Consider the following 22,500-nt stretch of genomic DNA (forward strand, 5'->3'; position numbering starts at 1 on the left):
ATTCTGGTACCATAAAGTACCATGTTTGTTTAAGGATAAAGAACCTTTTAAAGACTTGGTGTAAATGGAGATGGAGATGGTTTTATTGACCCCAAATGAAAACATGATTTCAAAAGTGGTTGTAATTGTTTTACAGGAGCTTAATTTGTGTGAACATCTTCCAGAATATTTATAGTTGGGGCCAAGTGTGTCCAACAGTTTTTTGTTGCATTGTAATGATACGCTTGAATGAAGAGATGCTCCAATACATTTTACTTTAAAAGTTTTTGATGAAAGCTTTTTTTCCAGAGATTGGCTAAAAAGTATTATTAGAGTAAAATGACTAAAAACATTAAATGCTTAAATATACAAGACCTTATCTGTTGTGCACACAAACCACAAATAGTATATTAAACATATTTAATTATTCTTTGATAATTATCCTTTAATAGCATTCTTAAAAAAATGTATGTATATATATATATATATATATATATATATAATACACATGTCTGTTTAATTTTACAGTAAATGGACACTGGTTGCACTGGTTGTCCATTCTTCCATATTTCCCTACACTACAGTTGGTTGCTATGAATGAATGCTATTATTATCATTTAGACATTCATATTGTTGTGATGCAACATCTGTCTTACTGTCTTAACTAGCTTTTGTTTGGTTAACAGATTTGATTTCACATCAAAAGGATAAATGGCCTGCAGTAATGGTATGTGAGACTGATTTCCTGCTTATGCCTTTTAGAATTGATCTAATGAAGATGATGAAAACATGTTTACTAAACAACTATGAACCTGCTTCTGTGAACTGGATCTCTAAACTCTTTCAATCTGATTTCTGGATGCTGCACGGTGCAGAGACTGATGTCAGTAATAGACTCTTTTTGCAGGTGTAAAGACAATAGACTAATAATCGGGTTATCAGGAAAAAAGGTTGTCTACAGATGTATGACACTTACATGGGCAAGTGTCAAATTTAAGTTTGAAATGTTCATCAAACTAATTACAAAACATTATCTGTTCATTCTGGACAGTGTATCTGTATTCAACTTCATCCCAGGAATTTACAAAATAGCACTACCACACAAAAATCTCCAAAATTGCTTTACAGGAGAAGGAATAATTTCAACTTTCAATGGAAGTTAATATAAAAATATATTATATATTTAGTCGTTTTGGAGCTTTACTTTTGGTCCATTGATCCATAATGTTTATTATTTTTAACACAATGTTATAGAAAAGCTGTCAGATTAATGTCATGAAGAAGAAGTGTAAAAATTTAGATATGTTAGGAGCAGAAATAGAGAACATTTATGTATTACAGTGAGAATATGCTAGTATTAACATTGTTTTATTAACCACAGGTTAAAAGGCTTGAATTGACTGGACTCTTGTTGCCTTGTTGCCCACCCCGATCTAACAGAATTTTACCATAATTGATTAAATTTGACACTTTGAGCTCATCTTTATGTTTATGTTTGCCTTTGGAGCTGTTGTTTATTAGATCTCTTTTTGACAGGCACATATTTTGAATATGAGAAGCTTGGTGGACAGTGAAACAGTGGATAAACAGTGATTGGAAAAGTAAATAAGCAAACATTTATGAATGAAACTGAACATGATTATTTTTTATTAATATTTATATTATTTTTTTTTGGCTGCAACACAATTGTGAATTACTGTGCTGCTAGTATAGATTACTGCAGCAAGTTAAAACAAGCCCTTGACAGAAGGTGCCTCCTAATAACCAAATATGCCTTTGGTGCATGCCCATGAAAATCCATCTGATTGCTTCAGTGACAGGCATGCATGCAGAAAACAGTTGTAAGTAGAACTCAAACGATGTGACCAAAGACAAAAATGTCTGGAGACGCACTAGTTGACTAATAGAAAGAATGGATCTTTTTAGATGGTCTGCGGATGGTGCTGCTGGGTAAGACTGGATCAGGAAAGAGTACAACAGGAAACACCATCCTGGGCAGAGAGGCATTTAAGGTGGACCTCTCACCTGGTTCTGTAACAAAGAAATCTGAAAAACAAGAAGGCATCGTTGAAGGCAGAAGGGTCTCAGTGATTGACACTCCAGGGCCTTTTAGTACTTCACTGACCCAGGAAGAACTGACAACTGAGGTAATCCGCTGCCTCTCGCTGTCTTCTCCTGGACCTCACATGTTCCTGCTGGTGATCAGACTTGGTGTAAGATTCACAGAGGAAGAATGGAACAATGTCAGGTGGATCCAGGAGAACTTTGGAAAAGAAGCTCTGAAGAAATATACAGTAGTGTTATACCTTGGTGAGCCAAAGGGACAATCGATGGACTTTACCAATCACTGCTCTGAACTTGAGAACTTTGTCAGCAACATTTCTGACAAATATTTTGTCCTCGGCAAAAACAACTACTCCCAAGTCACCAAGCTGATGGAGCTGATTGAAGACAATGTGATGAAAAATGGTGGACAACAATATGCTCCTAAAATGTTCTACAAAGCTCAGGAAAAGCTAGAAGGACTTGAGCAAATGAAGCAAAAGGAAATTGACAAGCGGAACATGCACAAGCAAAGAATAAAAACTGCAATTATTATCGGATGTGGCATGATCTTTAGATATGCCTGGACTGCTACACAGAACTATTTTAATATCGCAAATGAAATCAAAGAACTATGTATATTAATCAAAGATCCACATGTAATTATATATAATTTGTTGTAACTTTATCTATACCTGCATCAGTAACTTGGTACAATCTAGTTTGATTATATTTATTTTCATATTTTAACAGGAACACTAATAAATGAAGCCAAAACGTCAACAGAGAGTTGAGAAGAATGTTGACTCATACTCCCTGAGATAGCTGAGATGTAGCTTCAGATGACACTAATCTGATGCCATCATGAATAATTCGATGCTTTTATTTTTCAGGCATTGAAAGAACACTGAACACTAAACAAAAGCTAGTCTCTCAAAAATTGCTTATAAATTGAATGGGCTTTGTTATATATATGGGATGGGTATGGGATGGGTAAAACAAGAATGATGATGGCAGTGATGGGTGTAGCTGTGACATTGGGCTTAATGAAGAAGCTTCATCAGGCTTAATGCGGTGAAAATGACTAAATGAACACTAAATGAACAATGTAAATTTCTATAGTCTATAAACAATGCACTTCATTTGCCTACAAACTATAAGGACTGCTCTGAAGTACTTTCATATTGTGTAAAATATTGCTAAAAATAAGTTATTACTGGGGTTTTTTATTAATTTAATTGAAATTGTTACAAAGGTACTGTGCCAATAATGTAATTTTAACTAATGTCTTTTAGATCTGCAATATTATCTTGCTCTCACAATGGAGATAATGAACACTGTAGTTTTACTTTCATTGAGTTTGGTTCAATAGCATTTCAACATCATGATCACTGCATACATGATACACACTGGGTAGATTGTGGCTGAATGGAATAGTGGAATGTAGTAGCAGGTTGGGACAGGACAACGCTGAATAATTATTAACGATTGGATTTATTTACAACAGTGAAGACAAATACAAAATAAACCGATTTAAAAGGTTAACATAAAAGTAAAAAGAGTCTTAGGCCACAAGACCATAGAACTGTCCTCTTAGCTCTACTCCTTCTTAGTCTTCCTTGCTAAACCAGATAAACCATTCCCTACCGCTTATAGGGTTAGCCCCGCCCCTGCAGCACCTGAGCCGAACCACTACCCTCTCCAGGGGTGTTGCTGTCGTATAAGAGTGGATTAAAACAAGCATAAATAAAAACCGTAATAATCAGTAATATTACCATATTAGCATCATGTTTTAAATACAGCACACATTTCCTCACCTGTCTCATTCTGGTTCTGTAACAGGGTGTAAAAAAACATCACCCCTCTTGTAAGCTAGCTGTGGACCCCTCGGCATGCTCATGAGTGAGCTCCATCCGCTAGCATACAGACAACAGGTATCACAGGTAAGCGTCCAGGTAACTATTACAAACACACATGCATACTTAGAGGCGTTTGCCTCATCACACATATGGTCAAATAATGGCCAAAATATCATGAATATCACCAGTCTGTAAAGCATGAAGTGGGAAATGACATGGTTTGGGGCTGGTTTGCTGCAGCATGGCCTGACTCATAGGGCATAATAACTCTATCTACACCCTCACTCTGCTTTGTCTGTACATGAAACCTGCCAAACCAAACAGTCTGGATCAAAGTTTCAAGTCCAGTCACGTAAATGAGCGTACCGTACTGATATAACCAAACCTTACAGGAAGGGAATACAGCACAGAGAGGAAGCAGAAGTTCCCTATGATTTTATCTCCTTTTAAACTCTAAAAGGACGAGGGGTTGAAGGTATGAACAAGACAACAATACATGAGGCTTTAAAAGATCACCTCCTTCCAGTATGTTTGGATATTTTAATATTCAACTATCAATTTGTCAAAGTTGTCTGCATTGTTATGGTCTCTGTTCATAAAATATAGATACCATATTCTGTAAGATATGTCTAACCAGCTTGTGAGACCAAGAAGGGTTGGAACACAGAGCAAGTCTATTGCCTTCAAAGGTGTCTGATGTGGTTTTTGATGAGTTCAAGACTCTGAACAGGGCGGATAAGTTCTTCCACAACAAACGTGGCCAATCTTGAAAAGTCTTGTTCTCTAAAGTATGCAGGTCCTGGTTTCCTGCTGTAAGACACCACATTCACCTCATTATAGGGCTTGTTAATAAGTTGGTGGTTCCTAGAGATGGTGCTAAAGTATTTTGGTAGATATTAACATTGAAAGCACAAGCAGCTTGCCCAGTCCCTGGAGAAAATAATTGACCACATGATAGGACTTCCTGGAGCAGAGAATACAGCACAGAGAGGAAGCAGCAATTTCCTATGATTTTATCTCCTTTTAAACTCTAAAAGGACGAGGGGTTGAAGGTATGTAGAACAAGACAACAATACATGAGGCTTTAAGAGATCACCTCCTTCCAGTATGTCTGGATATTCAACTTTGAATTTATTGACAAGCTGATTACAATATAATGGTCTATGGCTCTTTGTCTGCATTGTTATTGTGTCTTTTACTGAAATATGGATGTTCTATTGATATTCTGTATGATATATCTAACCAGCTTGGGAGACCAAGGAGGGTTGGAACGTAGAGTAAGTGTATTGACCTCAAAGGTGACGCTGAACAGGGCGGGCAAGTTCTTCCACAACAAACGTGGCCAATTGTCTTTCGTGGAACCTTGGATCTTGCTTGAAAAGGTCCTGGTTTCCTGCTGTAAGACACCACTATGGTGGTTCCTGGAAATGGTGCTGATGTATTTTGGTAGGTATTAACATTGTGTATCAAAATGAATCTCTAGATCCGTGGTTCCCAACCTTGGTTCAGGAGAACCCTCAGCCCTGCACATTTTTTGGGAACCACTGATCTGAGCTTGTCATTGCATGCTGGAGGAAGGGGGCAGCTAGGCCAGCTAAGCGTTATGGCTTGTCGCCACAAGATGGAGGCAAAAAGCAGCAAGTCAGCTCATCGTTGGCAATCTGCTGGTCTACTAAAGAAGTGTTCTCAAAGTGCTCAAGAGTCTTTCTTGATGCTTTTACCCATGAGTAATTTCTTGCTGATGTCTCTGGCCAAATCAAACCTATATTCATCTGCCAAACTGCAAGAAGATTACCTTTGAAATTTCGAAGCAATGAACTCCCAACATTTTTCAGGGTCCATTTCTGAGAGGACTTGGGTGAATAGTAGAGTGGTCACCTTACTGACTTGTGTCTAGCAATGTCTTAACTTGGAGGAGCTTTAAATTATTAGTGTATTTAAACTAGCTGAAGTTTTTCTTGGGGAAATAGCAAAGCACTTTTGTAAGTCACTCTGGATAAGAGTGTCTGCTAAATGCTGGAAATGTAAATGTACTCTCGGAAGAGGAGGGTCTTTAGTCAGACACCCAGGGGAAGTTCGTTCCTCCACTTCGGTGCAGGACAAAAAAAAGTCTGAACGCTCGTCTTCTGTGGATCTTAGTTGTAAGAATATTATATGATTATTTCACTGATTTTACTAATTATTACTTCTAATTATTACTTGCGTGGGGAAGTGAGCTTGAGATCGGAAGACCAGTTCAAATCCGACTGGCAGGTAAGAATTGGGGTTGGGGGGAGTGAAGGCTGTCTCCTCTCTTAATCCATGGCCCTTGAGCAAAGCACCTAACCCTCAACTGCTCCCCCGGTGCTGGAGTTGGCTGCCCACCACTCCGGATGTGTGTGTTCTCATTGCCCCTATTAACTATCATTACTCTGACCATCACCTCCATGACGGGTCAGGTCCCCTTTGTGAGTCTTGGTTCCTCCCAAGGTTTCTTCCTCCAGCTCTGAGGGAGGTTCTCCTTGCCACTGTCGCTGTTGGGGTCTGCTCACTGGGGGTCTTTGATCCATCATGTCATCTTATGTTATTTCTTTTTTTTGTCTAATTATGTAAAGCTGCTTTGTGATGACAACAGTTATAAAAAGCTATACAAATAAATTTGACTTGACTAGTGTGTGTGTGTTCACCACTATGGATGGGATAAATTCAGAGGATACATTTCTGTACTTTATTCCACTGGGAAATCATTTTACGTTATTTCTTGACAGCTAAATTATCTTAGAAAAAATATTAATGAATAGAATAAGATGTTTTTGTAGACACAATCATTTAAAACAAATAAAAATAAGTAAGAAAAAGGTTAATACATCATAAAATATTACTACAGCCATCTCAACATGCAGATTACATTAGTTAAGATCATTTTTGGAAGTGTCCCACCTGCACTGTTGGCCTCGTTGAAAGTTATTGGGTTTATAGACGGAGACGGAGTTACAATGTCCGATGTTGTATGTATGTAATTTCCATAATTCTGTTTTGTTTTCACAGTGAAAAGCCTGTAATTCCTCCTGGAATCACTAATGGAAGCTTTGGGATGAGGATAAAGATGAACAGAAGGCAATAGCAAACTGCTAGGCTGACTAACACTTCAGAGCATCATTGGGAAGGTCAGGAGGACCAGGAGGACCAGGAGGACCACTGTACTTACAGTGATTGTGCTGCTGGATTTAACAACAGCTGCCATGGTGAGAGAACCATCAACAGGAGTAGCCATGGAAACATGTGAGGCAGGGCTGTGGATGTACAAGAAGACTGGTATGGCAATATGTCTGGTGGGCGAGGTCTCGGAGCCTGAGGAGACTGCAGTAGAAACAGAAAGAATGCAGGCAGAGGTTACGGCTGTGAGGATCTCCGGGACATTGGGAGCTTTGATCATGGTGATCCTGCAACTGGTGGTGATCGAGACAGTGGTGTTTGGGGCTCTGAAAAAAACAATGGTAACAAGAAGGTTGGTCAATTACCTCTCCAGTGTCTCTGGCTTCATCATTGCTGCCCTGGTGGTCTGGATCCTGCACTGGTCTGGGGCTTATGCTGCCACCGTGGCTGTGAGGGTGCTCGGTGTGGAGGGTATAGTGGCTGGTGGTGTGGCGGCAGCTGCTGGAGCCACAGTCACCACGGTAGCAGTGGCAGTAGTGGCAGGATGGACATCCAGAGGGGTCAGGAAACAGATATTAGCCAGGCTGAAAGGAACTACATTTATCGACAGGGTGCTGATATTTATACTGAGAATTGTTTTCAATAAATTTCTATAAGAAATAAAAATGACTGCAATTGATTTATTTATTTATATTATTGTTGCCTCCTCATTCAAGTGGTGGAGTGGAGTGTTTCCTGAACAACCGGCCATTATATCAGTCAAGCATCTCTTGAATACCACAACCAATTTGAGTATTAGTATTATATAATATCAAGTATTATGAGATTCTTGATGATCTAGGTCCAGTGTTTGTTAGCAGCATTAGCCTAGCATCTCCCATTCTAAATTTAATACATTTGAAGTACATTTTAGATACACCATATGTCTAAATATTTGTGGACACTCCTTCTCTGAATGTATTTAGCTACCCATTGATGACAAAGATGTGCAAAAGCACAAGCAGCTTGCCCAGTCCCTGGAGAAAATAATTGGCCACATAATAGGACTCCCTGGAGCAGGTAAATATGGATCTATGGGCACGATGCTGACTAATGTCAGGCGTGAGCTAGAGGGGGACATAATAAAGCCCCCCAGCATTGAGGAGCTGTGGAGCAGTGGAAGAACTGTGTTCTCTGGAATGATTTTGGTTGAGCTCCAGATTGGTTGTGGTGATGGTGATCATCCAACATCCTGACCTGGCCTTCCTTCCTGGACAGTAGTGACAGTTATTTAAACAGAAGCAGGATTAACTCTTTTTAATACCCTTGACTACGGAAGAAGCAATGAATGAGCAGGTGTCCCAATACTTTTGTCCATGTAGTGTACAAAACATGTCTTGGCTGCTGGACAGTGACCAGTCATGTTTATTTGATTGAGATCTATGATCTCAAGCCCTGAATTAAAACCCATAAACTGTATTGATTATTTAATTATAGTTTTAGTTTAATAAGAAGAATTATTAATAAGAATTATAGGAGCATATTACAATATATTTACATATATACATAATATATTTGCATGGTCACTTCCAAAACAAATATGCAATCCCAAAAAAATGGAAACGGCTCCTCTGTAGAGATTGTTAAGAGCACCAAGTTCCTTGCTGTCCACTTAGCGGAGAACCTCACCTGGTCCCTGAACTCAGCTCTACAGCCAAGAAAGCCCAACAGCGTCTCTACTTCCTCCGGAAGCTGAGAAAGGCCCGTCTCCCTCCACCCATCCTCACCCTCTTCTATAGAGGGACCATAGAGAGCACCCTGAGCAGCTGCATCACTGCCTGGTTTGGGACCTGCACAGCCTCTGACCGCAAGTCCCTCCAACGTATTGTGAGGACAGCTGAGAGGATCATCAGAGTCTCTCTCCCCTCCGTCATGGACATTTACACCACCCGCTGCATCCGCAAAGCAACCAGCATTGTGGATGACTCCACCCAGAAACAGACTGTTCTCCCTCCTGCCATCAGGAAGAAGGTACCGCAGCATCCGGTCCAACATGACCAGACTCTGCAATAGCTTCTTCCCTCAAGCCATCAGACTTCTCAACTCCAGAGACTGAACCCAGATAAAATGGGAAGCATTTTGCACTAATAACTTTACTACCTCAATATTTATTGCACACTGCATAATTTGCACACTACCCCCAATTATTTATTATTCTCTGTCTGTACTGTGTTGTGTTCTGTCTTTACTGTTTTGTGTTGTCTGTCTGCACTTGTTTGTGTTGCACTTGTGTTCTGTCTGCACTGTGTCTATGTTGCTCCATGGTCCTGGAGGAACGTTGTTTCGTTTGAGTCCGTTCCTGTGATGTGGATCAATTATATCAATTATGTGGATAATAATGTATCGATTATAAACAATATGACTGTTTTTTCATGTGTTTCCAAGTCTACTCCCAGACAAACTTTCCGCTAATATGCTGTCAGCAGAACTACGGCACATTAAAATGTTCCTATTTTTGCCTGGTCTCTGCTAAAATTTTCAATAACAGGCGAATATTTTTATATCTGTGATTATTCTAATGATAGCTCATTTACATGAAACCACCCTGGCCTTATTATATTAGACTCATCAGCATATTCTCCATTCTACTGAGGAGCTATTGATGATGGCCTGACATGAGGTCGCTTTTTCTCTCGTGGTCCAGACTGACCTACTTACAGAACAACAGTATAGAGGAGATCAGGCTTTGATGAAAAACGTGATCTGACATCTTTCAAATGTATTTAATAATGATAATAGTGCTCATAAATGATGGCGTTAAGGGGAACTCGAGAGGCACGTGAATGTTCGTCATGTGTTTACCCACGGCTGATTCACCCAAACCATGTGGCCTTCAAAAATGGGACAAAGTAAACAGGCCCTGGATCAGAGCAGTGAGCCCTGACTGAGATGATCGGTAGAAGAGGAGAAACTGACCCTACGTCAGCACTTTTACTCAGAACAGAGCTGTTTACTAAAGAATCGCTGGCTCCACCTAGTGGTCTCTCATTCTCTCACAGACTCTCTCTCTCATGTGAATAGCTCTCTGATTGCAGTCTGTCTTCACCTCTTTATCTGCCTGGACTTTGCGTGAGAAGCCTTTCTCCATCCTGCACTGACCTTATCACCCTTCCCTCCATTCAGGGGAGAAAAACACCCGGCTGCTACGAAATGGGGAAGCCAGTTCACATTCATGGTCTAGCTTATGTTATTGTATCAATAAATGCATACATTTGCTATGAATGTTGCTATAAATTCATAGTACTTAAGTGCATAATTTGAAGTAGTTACAAAATAATTAAAAAGTCACTGAATTAAATAAATTGTAGTAGTTACTGAATAATTCAAAATAGATTCCAAATAGTTCAGATGTATAAAAAATGAAAAAAAATAATTCATAGTAATTAATTAAACATTTCATTACTGAATAATTAAAAGTAGGCAATTAGACATTTAAATGTCATTCAATAATTTATTTTGAGTAAATCATCGTAGATACTGAATAATTAATATAAAAAAACACTTTTTATTCATAGATCTTTTTATTCATAGTGTTCGCATCATTCAGAATAGTTGTGGAGGATTGTGCACATTGAATACTGAAACATTCAAAGTAGAAACTAAATGATTAATATTTTTATAGTATAAACATTTATATAGTATAAATAATTTATAGTATAAATAAATATTCAATAACTGTGATTTGTAGAACACACTGAATAAATGATGGTAGTTAATAAATAATTAAAAATAGATTCCAAATAGTTCAGAAGTATAATTAACTTAAAAACATTAATTTATAGTAATTGATTAAACATTTCATAGTAGTTACTGATTAATTAAAAATAGGCAATGAGTCAGTTAAATGTTATTCAATAATTTATATTGAACACTGAGGAAATCATCGTAGATACTGAATAATTAATAGGAAAAAAATCTTTAATTCATAGTGTTTACTGAATCATTCAGAATAGGTGTTGAGGATTTCAGATCACTGAATAATGCACATTTAATACTAAATCATTCAAAGTAGAAACTAAATAATTAATACAAGATATGAATAATTTATAGTATAAATAAATATTAAATAACTGATTGATTTGTAGAACATAATAAATAATATAAGTAAATGATAGTAGGCTGTGAACAGCTCATAGTGGATACACAACAGATTATATGGAATAATGAATAATTTAAACTAGACATTAAATAATTAATTATACTTAAATGATCAAAACATGTGATTACAAAATAATTAAAATACTGAATAATGAATAATTAATTAAATGTTACAGTGGTTATTGTATAATAAGCCCTAAGATAAAAAGACTGAATGATAGAGTTGAAGCGTAAACCTTTATTTAGGCTAAATGAGATTTGTTGAGAATGAGGTAACAGAAGACCTGAACACACTGTGTACACACACACACACACACACACATACACACACACACACACACACACACACACATACACACACACACACATGCATACACACAGTCTGCCAGGTGTTAGATAGCCTTTTTAAATGCCACCATGCTGATAACCCATAGAGATATGACTGAAAACCAATTTACACACACACACACACACACACACACACACACACACACACACAGAGAGAATGTGTATTAACGCAGGGATTAAATAGCACCTGCTAAAGGTCATTTATGTAAGAGTAAGTAAGAAGCTGCACTTGCCCTCAAACAGGCTCACAACCATTTATTATTCTGCTCAATTACAACCACTAGCCACATTTCTACCCCCCCCCCCCACCATGATTGGATTTCCATAACTTCACAGCATTGCTGTAAGGATTTGATTGCATTCAGTGAAAAGACCATTAGTAAGGTCAGGATGATGATCACCACCCCACCTCATCATCCCCAACTCCTCCCAAAAGTACTGGATGGAGCTCCACCACCATCCATCATTCCAGAGAACACAGTTCCTCCACTGCTCCACAGCTCCTCAATGCTGGGGGGCTTTATTATACCCCTCTAGTCCACGCCTGGCATTATTAGGCAGCATGGAGCCAATAGGGTCATGATGCTGATCTGCTCCAGATGGTCCTATTCTATTGGCAGTTCTTCTTCTTCTCTACAGGGACTAGACAAGCTGTGTGTGCATTTGCACATCTGTGTCAGTAGCTGAATACATTCATTAGAACAGGTGTCCACAAACATTTGGACACAAACAAATATAAAAAATGAATGATGAAAATAATGACTGACTGCACTTGTCTACCTGTGTGTGTGTGTGTGTGTGTGTGTGTGTTTAACATTTCTCAATTCAATTCAATTCTTTTGAACCTTTTCAACCACATGCACGTGTGTGTGTGTGTGTGTGTGTGTGTGTGTGTGTGTGTGTGTGTTGTGAAGGACAGGGATTGGGTTGGCGCGTGCTGAAGAAGCACACTGCACAGGTTCTGTTTCTATAGCAATTATTCATCACCATAGAAACGTGACGACGCGAGGCGACAGACCTTGTAGTGTCCTCACACCTGGCTCACACACTCAGACACACCTACACACACAGTCAGCTTTTGAGAGACCGTTAGCAGGACGCTGTAAATGACCCTGAATCTGGAGATATGGGGGGGTGGAGTCGTGAGTGGGACGGAAAATGATTGACAGGATGCTGAAAGTCTCTGTATGCAGATGAAAACGTTCAAATGTTTTACTTTGCACTGGTTTACATCTACAGCTGTTTAACTATGAGCCTCCATCTGCATCCACTTCAGATTGATACCAAATTATATAACACTGTAATTATATAACTCTTATATAACAGTAGTGTTAGCCGGGATGGCCATGACTAGATAGACTAAACTACCTAAAGATGTATTTCATGCTGAATGGTTTACTGTAAGAAAGAAAGGGTTTATATATATATATATATATATATATATATATATATATATATATATATATATATATATATATATACGTGTGTGTATGTACATATATATATATATATATATATATATATATATATATATATATATATATATATATATATATATAACCCTTTCTTTCTTACAGTAAACCATTCAGCATGCCAGTTGAAATATATATACACACACACACCTTTATAGTAGTATGCATACATAAATATTATAAAAAGATCTGTCAGCAGTTATTTTAATTATATTTTATTAAATCTTTAAAGGTAAAGAACCATTTCAGCTTTAAATAGTTATTTGAGTTTGATGTTTCTTTATAGAACCACTGCCTTTACTAAAGAACTCATATATGACCCCCTTTTTTACTTTTACTCCACCCTGAGGATTGCTAATCAGTAACTACATGAAAAGAGTAATGCAAACTAACAGTGGTGGAAAATAGCCAGGAATCAGATTAGAGTAATCAGACTTTATTTTAGCTAACATTAGCAATGGTTTCTAACATTCCTAAAGAAATGTAGAGTTTGAGACTTAAAGACTGAAATGTGTTTAAATAAAAGTTCACAATTAGATGTTTTTGCCAAGTAGAAATGTCTATTTACAATTGAAATTATTTAACCCCAGTGCACAATTAGTGCAAGTAGCAAAATTGACAAAATATTCAGCTGTTCGCAATAAACCAATGAAACAAGGGCAATTTAAATCTCAACAAAAACTAATAAAAATGTATAGAACGAGAGCTCTCTCCAAATTCAACACATACAAGAGCCCTCTAATGATGACTGCAGTCTCTGAATTATTCAACCTCTTCATGACAAGCATTTTCGTATTCTGTAGAACCCTTTTGCTGTCCTGACCTGCTACGAAAGGGATGCACAGCCAGACTCCAACTTCTGGCAGTAGTGTTTCTGAGCAATCTCAGCCCATTCTTAATAGGCAGTGTCCTCCAGTTCACTGAGATTCTTGGGTTTGCTGCTGTAGCTGCCACCTTTAAATCTATGGGCTTCGAGTGGGCGACTGTGGCGGCTACTTCAGAATCGTCCAGGACTCCTTCTGAAACCTTCTTGATTGAATGGTAGAAATATGGCAAGAGAGTCATCCAAAAAGGTCCGGACCAGCTTTAACAAAACAAAAATATGGTGTGGAATGAAGGCAGCAGTGGAGCTGGAAGGCAGCAGTAGCGCTGGAAAGCAGCAGTAGCGCTGGAAGGCAGCAGTAGAGCTGAAAGGCAGCAGTAGAGCTGGTGCTGTTGAGCTGGTGCAGTGGAAAGTGAGCTTCCAAGAAGTCTGGAAGTAAATCCAGTGAAACCAGTGAAAATCAGTCGAGACAAAAAGAGAAATCACACGGGTGCCAACAGGTGTTGTTTCGAGTGGCATGCAGCAACTTTCTGCCCTTCGCAGACTTCGCTGCTGTCCAGGGTGCTGATAGTCTCGCCTTACTGCTCAGCACCGCTGTTCTGGACATCCCTGTGGATCAGTAGCTGCCCAAAACAGTGGTGCTGATCACAGAGGCTGGACTGTCAGCACCCTGGACAGCGAGGGAGTTCACTGGATGTTCCTAGAGATCCATCCAGAAGATGGCAGAGTTCAGAGTTCGAGGAACACTGGCTGCACTGCCTGGACGTGGCACAGTAAGGCTTATCCTAAACGTTGAGGATTTGGGCCTCTACTGACACAAAGACACAAGAACACTTGGCTCCAATCTGCTCAGAACCAGAACCTGTGGATCAGTGGTATGTCTGGAGGAGGAAGAAAAATGAAGCATTAACTGAAGCGTCCGGAAATCCTGGGAGAAAATGCCCTGCTTGGGCATCACTGGACCTTCCGACAGTACAATGATCCCAAGCATACCTCAAAGACCACGAAGAAAGTCTGAAAAGTCTCTGCTGGGATTCAAAGAAGGTGGTTGCAGCAGCAAACCCAATAATATAAGTGAACTGGAGGCCACTGCTCATGGTGGTCTCCAGTTTGCAGCAGGTCAGACCCCCTAACTACTAGCTGCCAATACTACTACTACTATTACGCACCAAGGATGCTTGTCATGAAAAGGGTTTAATAATTCTGAGACTGCAGTCGTCAGTAAAAGTGGCATTTTGAGCTGAATGTGGAGAAAGCGCTTGTTTAATTATTTAAATTGCTCTCGTTTGATTGGTTCACTGCAAATGAATCTGCATATGAGTCTGTGTATAGCTTTAAGGCCTTTATTGAAAGCAGCAGCAGCCTTGCCCATGTGCCGAATACACCTGAATGGACAAGAAATGAGCACCTTTCTTTAATGTGAACTCCCATACACACACACACACACACACACTCTCTCTCTCAGAAACACAATAGTGTATTTCCCTCACCAGACCCTATTGTACGGTCACTTTTCTCTAAAAGCAGCTCTCACGTGCATCCCTTTTCTTCATTGTGTGCTGATGTGTGTGTGGACAGGAGGGCGGCTAAACCTCCAGAGTGACTCATGTACATTGTATAAAAGTACCCTCACACACACACACACACACACACACACACACACATCGTCCATTACCTTTGTGCATGCACATGATGCACATGCACAAAGTGTGAGTGCTCATCAGGCGGGACCCCCTGTGCATGTGGCTGAGTGCGTGTACGCGAGTGTGTATTTAGTCGTGTGAAGGAAACGACGACACCCCAAGCTCTCCGAGGTCATCAGAAAGAAGGTTGGAGATGCAGAGGAAGAGCTTTGGGAAGATCTCAGAACAATTTACAACCATTTACAAGAGGAACAGCTGACCAACATGGCCAAATCAGACCGTCCTAGCAGGGTCAGCCCAAGATCAGACCTCAAGAAGAGTAAGGAAGTCTCCAACGTTCAGCAGGAAGCTCTGCTTGGAGATACAGCATCGTGGTATATACCTTTGCAGCTCCCATAGATTAGATTACTCCTCCCATCGTCCTTAACTGTTGCCATTACTGGAAGAAAGCCTCCTTCCTGTTTCCCTGAAAGATACAGCCTTTCTGCAGAGCTCATTTCTGCAGAGCTCAGCAGATCTGCAGAGCCGGAGCTGCACAGGTTCGGCCCTACTGTGTGGGTAGAGGAGCTGCCCGGGTGTGTTTTGGAAAAACAGAGTGGGCGAGTAATCACTGTCTTCATGTCACTGTGGGTAAACTGTCATTACTGTCAATCATTACCTCAATCTACCATCATCATCCAGCTGAAGATCTCCATACACACCCAAAACCCAATGAGCAAATGAGCCAAAACATTATAACCCCATGCTTATTGTGTACTTGGTCCTCAGCGTACCGCCCAAACAGCTCTGAACCAACCATGAAGACATGGGCTGCACAACACCTCTGGTGGTGGTATCTCAGAAGGTGGCACCAGTTCAGGATATATTACTGCATTTAAGGTAGGCATGTGGTCAATGACAACAGGGTGCCCATTTATAGGGGCATCATACACCTCAATGTATTTAATGCTTTATGAAGCATGGACATGACTGGGTGCTCCTGGTCTGCAACAATGATGATGCATTTCCAGGTTTCTTAGCAGAACATCTGCCAAAGCATTGCACTCCCACCACCGGCTCATCTTTCTTGGGGCTATCACGTTCTCAGGAACATATACCACCCATATACAATCCATATGAACTAAAGAAAACAGGACTCATCAGCCCAGGCCACCTTCTTCCATGTGCCTATTGTAGGTGCTTTCAATGGTGGACAGGCGTTAGCATAAGCACTTCTTCTGGTCTGCAGGCATGAATTTCCATACACACTAGGGGGCGCTGCGCTTTATAGTTGTAAATCTCCTCCTATAACCATTATTAAACATTTCTGAGAATTGCGCCACAGCAGTCTTTCTGTTGGATCAGCACAGGTGGGCCTTGTGGGTGGTCCATCCTTGGACCACTGCTGCCTGGGAGGCCCATACAAATGGGAATTCACTGACCCAGTTGCCTGAGCATAATGATCGACTACTAGTCCAACAGTTCATTTACGGTCCAACATACACAGATCAGCCATAACATTACAACCACTAATGTGAAGTTAATGAGCTGGTTCTAATGGCACCTGTAAAGCTTAGTCAGCAAGTGATCTAAGACACTTTGACAAGAACCAAACTGTGATGTTCTAGACAACTTGGTCAGAACTCTTCCGGAACATCAGGCAGATCTTGTGACGTGATGTGGAGTCCATGCCCTCATGTGTCAGAGCTGCTAGGAGATAGACGAAAAGTCAAACATCGTAATGAACAAGTTGTATTTAGACGTTCCTCAGGAGACTAAAAGTGGTTCTTCTACAGCGTCACTGCAAAGAACCCTTGTTTGCACCTTTATTTTTAGGAGTGCAGCAGGACGATTTAGTCCATGTGAACAATAACTGTGAAGTGAAGAAGGAATCTCACAGCACAGCGTGAATAATAAATAAATACGTGTTAAGATGTGTCATTCAGAACAGTGGAGCCCCCCTGATGTTCTGATCGCTACTATGGGCTCAGTGTACAGTAAGCAGAGAGGGTTCAGCTCCTTTCAGGGAGCTCTTTCAGACGCTCAGTAAATGTTGCGTCACTCGCAAATGTGCGGCGATAGACCTCACGCTCCTCCACGGAAGCGTGGGCGGCCCAGAGAGGAGGGGGGATTTCCAAGAACCAGCGTGGAAGGAGAGTGCTGGATTTAGTAACTAGCACACAATACATCAATATGACTGAGAAATGCAGCTATGGTGGGCTCTATAAACGCAGGGGGTCTCGAACTAAGATTATACTGTGTATTAGGTCTGACTCTATGGGGTAATTGAAATATCCACGGTCTGCCCACAAATGTACTCTCTCACATGGTGGGATGCCACTTTGAGGGATGCCATAGAAGAAACACTTGTAATTCTATAGAGAACCTTTAAAATCTCAAGGTTCTTCATGTAAAACATAGTTCTTTAAGGAACCAAGTGAGGTTCTTCTATGGCATGGCTTAAAAAACCATAAAGACATTAAATACAGCACACCTAAAACACTATACGTCCAAATATTTGTGGACACCCCTTTTAATGAATGCATTCAGCCTGTCTAGTCCCTGTAGAGAAGTAGTACTGCCTCTGGAGCAGATAGTAAACATGAACCTATTGGCACCATGCTGCCTAATGTCGCCAGGCGTGGGCTAGAGGGGTCTAAAGCCCCCCAGCATTGAGGAGCTGTGGAGCAGTGGAAGGAATGATGGATGGTGGTGGAGCTCCATCCACTGCTTTTGGGCCGAGTTGGGGATGATGAGGTAGGGTGGTGATCATCATCCAACATCCTGACCTCACTAAAGCTCTTGTCGCTGAATGCAATCAAATCCTCACAGCAATGCTCTGCTCCAAAATCTAGAACTGTGTTCTCTGGAATGATGGTGGTGGAGCTCCATCCATTGCTTTTGAGCCAAGTTGGGGAGTTGGGGATGATGAGATGGTGGGGTGGTGATCACCCAACATCCTGACCTCACTAACGCTCTTGTCGCTGAATGCAATCAAATCCTCACAGAAATGCTCTGCTCCAAAATCTAGTAGAAAGCCTAACTTCTTTTCTGGACAGTAGAGACAGTTACTCCAACAAATAAAGCAGATTTCTGGAGAAACACTGAAAGAGCAGGCGTCCCAATACTTTTGTCCACGCAGTGTATAACAGCTGCGGTTGTACAGGTATGACTGACCTGATGAGGGCGTGCTGGAGGTGCCATTACTATGGTGACGTGGCTTGCAGGGCATCCGAGGGCCACTGTCTTCAGCGTGAAACTACCTACACCATGTTTTACACTGTGTCCTTTGTACTCTCCTCCACAGCAGCATGGGATGATGGTGTGATATGTGCAGAGCAGAGTGTTCTAATAACTACACACACACACACACACACACCTCATACACACACACACCTCATACACACACACACACACACACATTCACTTGTCTCTGGGGTGATTTCTTCAGTGTGTTTGTACAGAATCGTTCCTCACAGGAGACGTTTACTATGTCACTGTGACTGACCGTCACTCCTGCAGTCAGACAGACTCTCTCTCTCTCTCTCTCTCTCTCTCTCTCTCTCTCCCTATATCTCTAACCCTCTCTCTCCCCCTATATCTGTAACCCTCTCTCTCTCCCTAAATCTCAAACTCTCTCTCCCCCCTATATCTATGCCCCTCTCTCTCCCTATATCTCTTACCCTCTCTCTCTCCCCTATATCTTAAACCCTCTCTCTCCCCCTATATCTCTAACCCCCTCTCTCCCCCTATATCTTGTATCCTCTCTCTCTCCCCTATATCTCTTACCCTCTCTCTCTCTCCCCCTATATCTCTTACCCTCTCTCTCTCCCCCTATATCTTAAACCCTCTCTCTCTCTCCCTATATCTCTAACCCTCTCTCTCCCCCTATATCTCTAACCCTCTCTCCCCCTATATCTCTAACCCTCTCTCTCTCTCCCCTATATCTCTAACCCTCTCTCTATCCCTATATCTCCAACCCTCTCTCTCCCCCTATATCTCTAACCCTCTCTCTATCCCTATATCTCTAACCCTCTCTCTCCCCTATATCTCTAACCCTCTCTCTCCCCCTATATCTCTAACCCGCTCTCTCCCCCTATATCTCTAACCCTCTCTCTCCCTATATCTCTAACCCTCTCTCTCCCCCTATATCTCTAACCCTCTCTCTCCCTATATCTCCAACCCTCTCTCTCCCCCTATATCTCTAACCCTCTCTCTATCCCTATATCTCTAACCCTCTCTCTCCCCCTATATCTCTAACCCTCTCTCTATCCCTATATCTCTAACCCTCTCTCTCCCCTATATCTCTAACCCTCTCTCTATCCCTATATCTCAAACCCTCTCTCCCCCCCCTATATCTATGCCCCTCTCTCTCCCTATATCTCTTACCCTCTCTCTCTCCCCTATATCTTAAATCCTCTCTCTCTCCCTATATCTCTAACCCTCTCTCTCCCCCTATATCTCTTACCCTCTCTCTCCCCTATATCTCTTACCCTCTCTCTCTCCCCCTATATCTCTTACCCTCTCTCTCTCCCCCCCTATATCTTAAACCCTCTCTCTCTCTCCCTATATCTCTAACCCTCTCTCTCCCCCTATATCTCTTACCCTCTCTCTCTCCCCTATATCTGTAACCCTCTCTCTCTCTCCCCTATATCTCTAACCCTCTCTCTATCCCTATATCTCTAACCCTCTCTCTCCCCCTATATCTCTAACCCTCTCTCTTCCCCTATATCTCTAACCCTCTCTCTCCCCCTATATCTCTTACCCTCTCTCTCTCCCCTATATCTGTAACCCTCTCTCTCTCTCCCCTATATCTCTAACCCTCTCTCTATCCCTATATCTCTAACCCTCTCTCTCTCTCCCCTATATCTCTAACCCTCTCTCTATCCCTATATCTCTAACCCTCTCTCTCCCCCTATATCTCTAACCCTCTCTCTATCCCTATATCTCTTACCCTCTCTCTATCCCTATATCTCTAACCCTCTCTCTCTCTCCCCTATATCTCTAACCCTCTCTCTATCCCTATATCTCTAACCCTCTCTCTCCCCCTATATCTCTAACCCTCTCTCTCTCCCCCTATATCTCTAACCCTCTCTCTATCCCTATATCTTAAACCCTCTCTCTCTCCCTGCTCTCTCATACTCGTCTTCTTGTTTTCTCTCCATCCTGTTCCTACTCTCTCTCTCTCTCTCTCTTTCTCTCTCTCTCTCTCTCTACCACCCCCTCAGAAGTGTTATACAATATAGAACAGTGACTGACCTGCAGAGTCACGTATAAACACCCACGCTCTCTCACTTTCTCACCTCTCTCTATTTCTGTTACGCTCTGCACAAGACACACTTCCATATATGGTGCTCTCTCTCTCTCTCTCGCTCACTCTCTCTCACACACACACACACACACACACAGTCTCTCGCTCACTCTCTCTCTCTCTCTCACACACACACACACAGTCTCTCGCTCTCTCAGATCAGCCTCAGAGTTTTTTTATATATATCAAAAATATTTTATTGAAAGTCTCCAGTCAGTGTGTTCTGATCAGTGTGTTCATGCAGTCTAAATAAATCACACACACACACTCCTTATCCGTCGCTGGATTGGTGCTACAGTTCGGACGCGACGGAGGCAGAGATCATTTACATAAACAAACAAATAGAAATGAAATAAATAAATAAATAAATACACTTCTATATACACTGGAACTGGTGGAAGGGAACTGATCTCAGTACAGTTTGTGTTTGATCACAAATAACCAGAGATGGACAAGTCGGGTCCAGAAGGTCAAAATCCACCCCAGCATTTGTTCCACCTGCCTGCACAGCTCTGCTGCAGCTAAGCTGCAACGTCTTTCAACATCTATCCAACGTTGGAGCTTGAGGTTAACCCAAGGGTGGGTTTTAGAAGAATGTGACTTTAATTTCTAACCAAAATTCAACATTGATTCAACGTTGGAGCTTTGGAAAACTTCATTTCCAATCACAATTCAACATCTATCCAACGTTGAAGCTTGAGGTCAACCTAATGTTCGTTTTTGATGAATATGTGACTTTAATCACACAATGTTGGACAGATGTTGGAGCTTGATTTCAACCCAATGATGGGTTTTAGAAGAATGCGACTTTGATTTCTAACCAAAATTCAACATCTATCCAACGTTGGAGCTTTGGAAATTTTAAAACGTAGATTTCCAATCACAATTCAACGTCTATCCAACGTTGGAGCTTAAGGTTAACCCAGTGTTGGGTTTTAGAAGAATGTGACTTTAATTTCTAACCAAAATTCAACATTGATTCAACGTTGGAGCTTTGGAAAACTTCATTTCCAATCACAATTCAACATCTTTTCAACGTTGAAGCTTGAGGTCAACCTAATGTTCGTTTTTGACGAATATGTGACTTTAATCACACAACGTTGGACAGATGTTGGAGCTTGATTTCAACCCAATGTTGACTTTAATTTCTAACCAAAATTCAACATCTATCCAACGTTGGAGCTTTGGAAATTGTAAAACGTAGATTTCCAATCACAATTCAACATCTATCCAACGTTGGAGCTTAAGATCAACCCAATGTTGGACTTTTGTTCCAACTGCCTGAGCAGCTCCCGGGGTGGATTTTGACCTTCAGGACCTTCTGGACCTGAATTGTCCACCTCTACAAATAACACACGCCATAGCTCCTCTTACACATGTGCTCAGCCGACCCGGGTAAAAATAAAGGTTCTGCACCAGGTTCTTTGAACAATGCTAGAAGAACCACCCTTGCGTCCCTAAAGAACCATTTTTCCAAAAGAGCTGTATGAGTGTGAAGAACCTTCCCAGCTGGCCACCGGCATCAATGTATGTTGTGATGTCAGGTGAGCAAAATGCAACATCAGGACAATGTTTAATGCCCACGTCTATTTGACGTTGTCAGACGTTGAAGTTTTGTTGGTTGCAAGTTTTGCAAGGGATCAAGTAACCACAATTCAACATCTTCCAAACGTCACATGCCAACGTCATACGTCATGAAGTATGGTGACCAAAACCTCAAAAGTCTGCTAAACCTCAGCTAAATTCAACATCCGTCAAATGTTGGAGCTTG

The 22,500-nt window shown here is 41.0% G+C and overlaps 2 protein-coding genes across 2 annotated transcripts in view; one reads left to right on the forward strand and one right to left on the reverse strand.

Moving 5' to 3' along the window:
* Positions 1-1,916: 1,916 nt before the first annotated feature.
* Positions 1,917-6,984, forward strand: LOC140535558 (GTPase IMAP family member 9-like). Its single transcript, XM_072656956.1, has 2 exons — positions 1,917-2,551; positions 6,909-6,984. Exons 1-2 carry the CDS (start codon positions 1,917-1,919, stop codon positions 6,982-6,984), a joined length of 711 nt encoding a protein of 236 aa, XP_072513057.1.
* A 14,736-nt stretch (positions 6,985-21,720) lies between these two features.
* rasd2b (RASD family member 2b) overlaps positions 21,721-22,500 on the reverse strand; it is a 4,281-nt gene continuing 3,501 nt past the window's right edge. Inside the window, exon 2 of the mRNA XM_072657369.1 lies at positions 21,721-22,500. This exon is cut by the window's right edge and continues 1,683 nt beyond it. The gene's annotated coding sequence lies outside the window, so the exon portion shown is untranslated.

This window comes from Salminus brasiliensis, chromosome 15 (assembly GCF_030463535.1).
Source record: "Salminus brasiliensis chromosome 15, fSalBra1.hap2, whole genome shotgun sequence".
NCBI lineage: Eukaryota > Metazoa > Chordata > Actinopteri > Characiformes > Bryconidae > Salminus > Salminus brasiliensis.

What these genes read in the sequence shown, in the direction of transcription:
- LOC140535558 (XM_072656956.1), top strand. Translation starts at nt 1,917, where the DNA reads ATGGTGCTGCTGGGTAAGACTGGATCAGGAAAGAGTACAACAGGAAAC. An exon ending in GACAAGCGGAACATGCACAA is followed by an intron (nt 2,552 to 6,908) that starts GCAAAGAATAAA and finishes TTGTTTTCACAG; the next exon opens with TGAAAAGCCTGTAATTCCTC.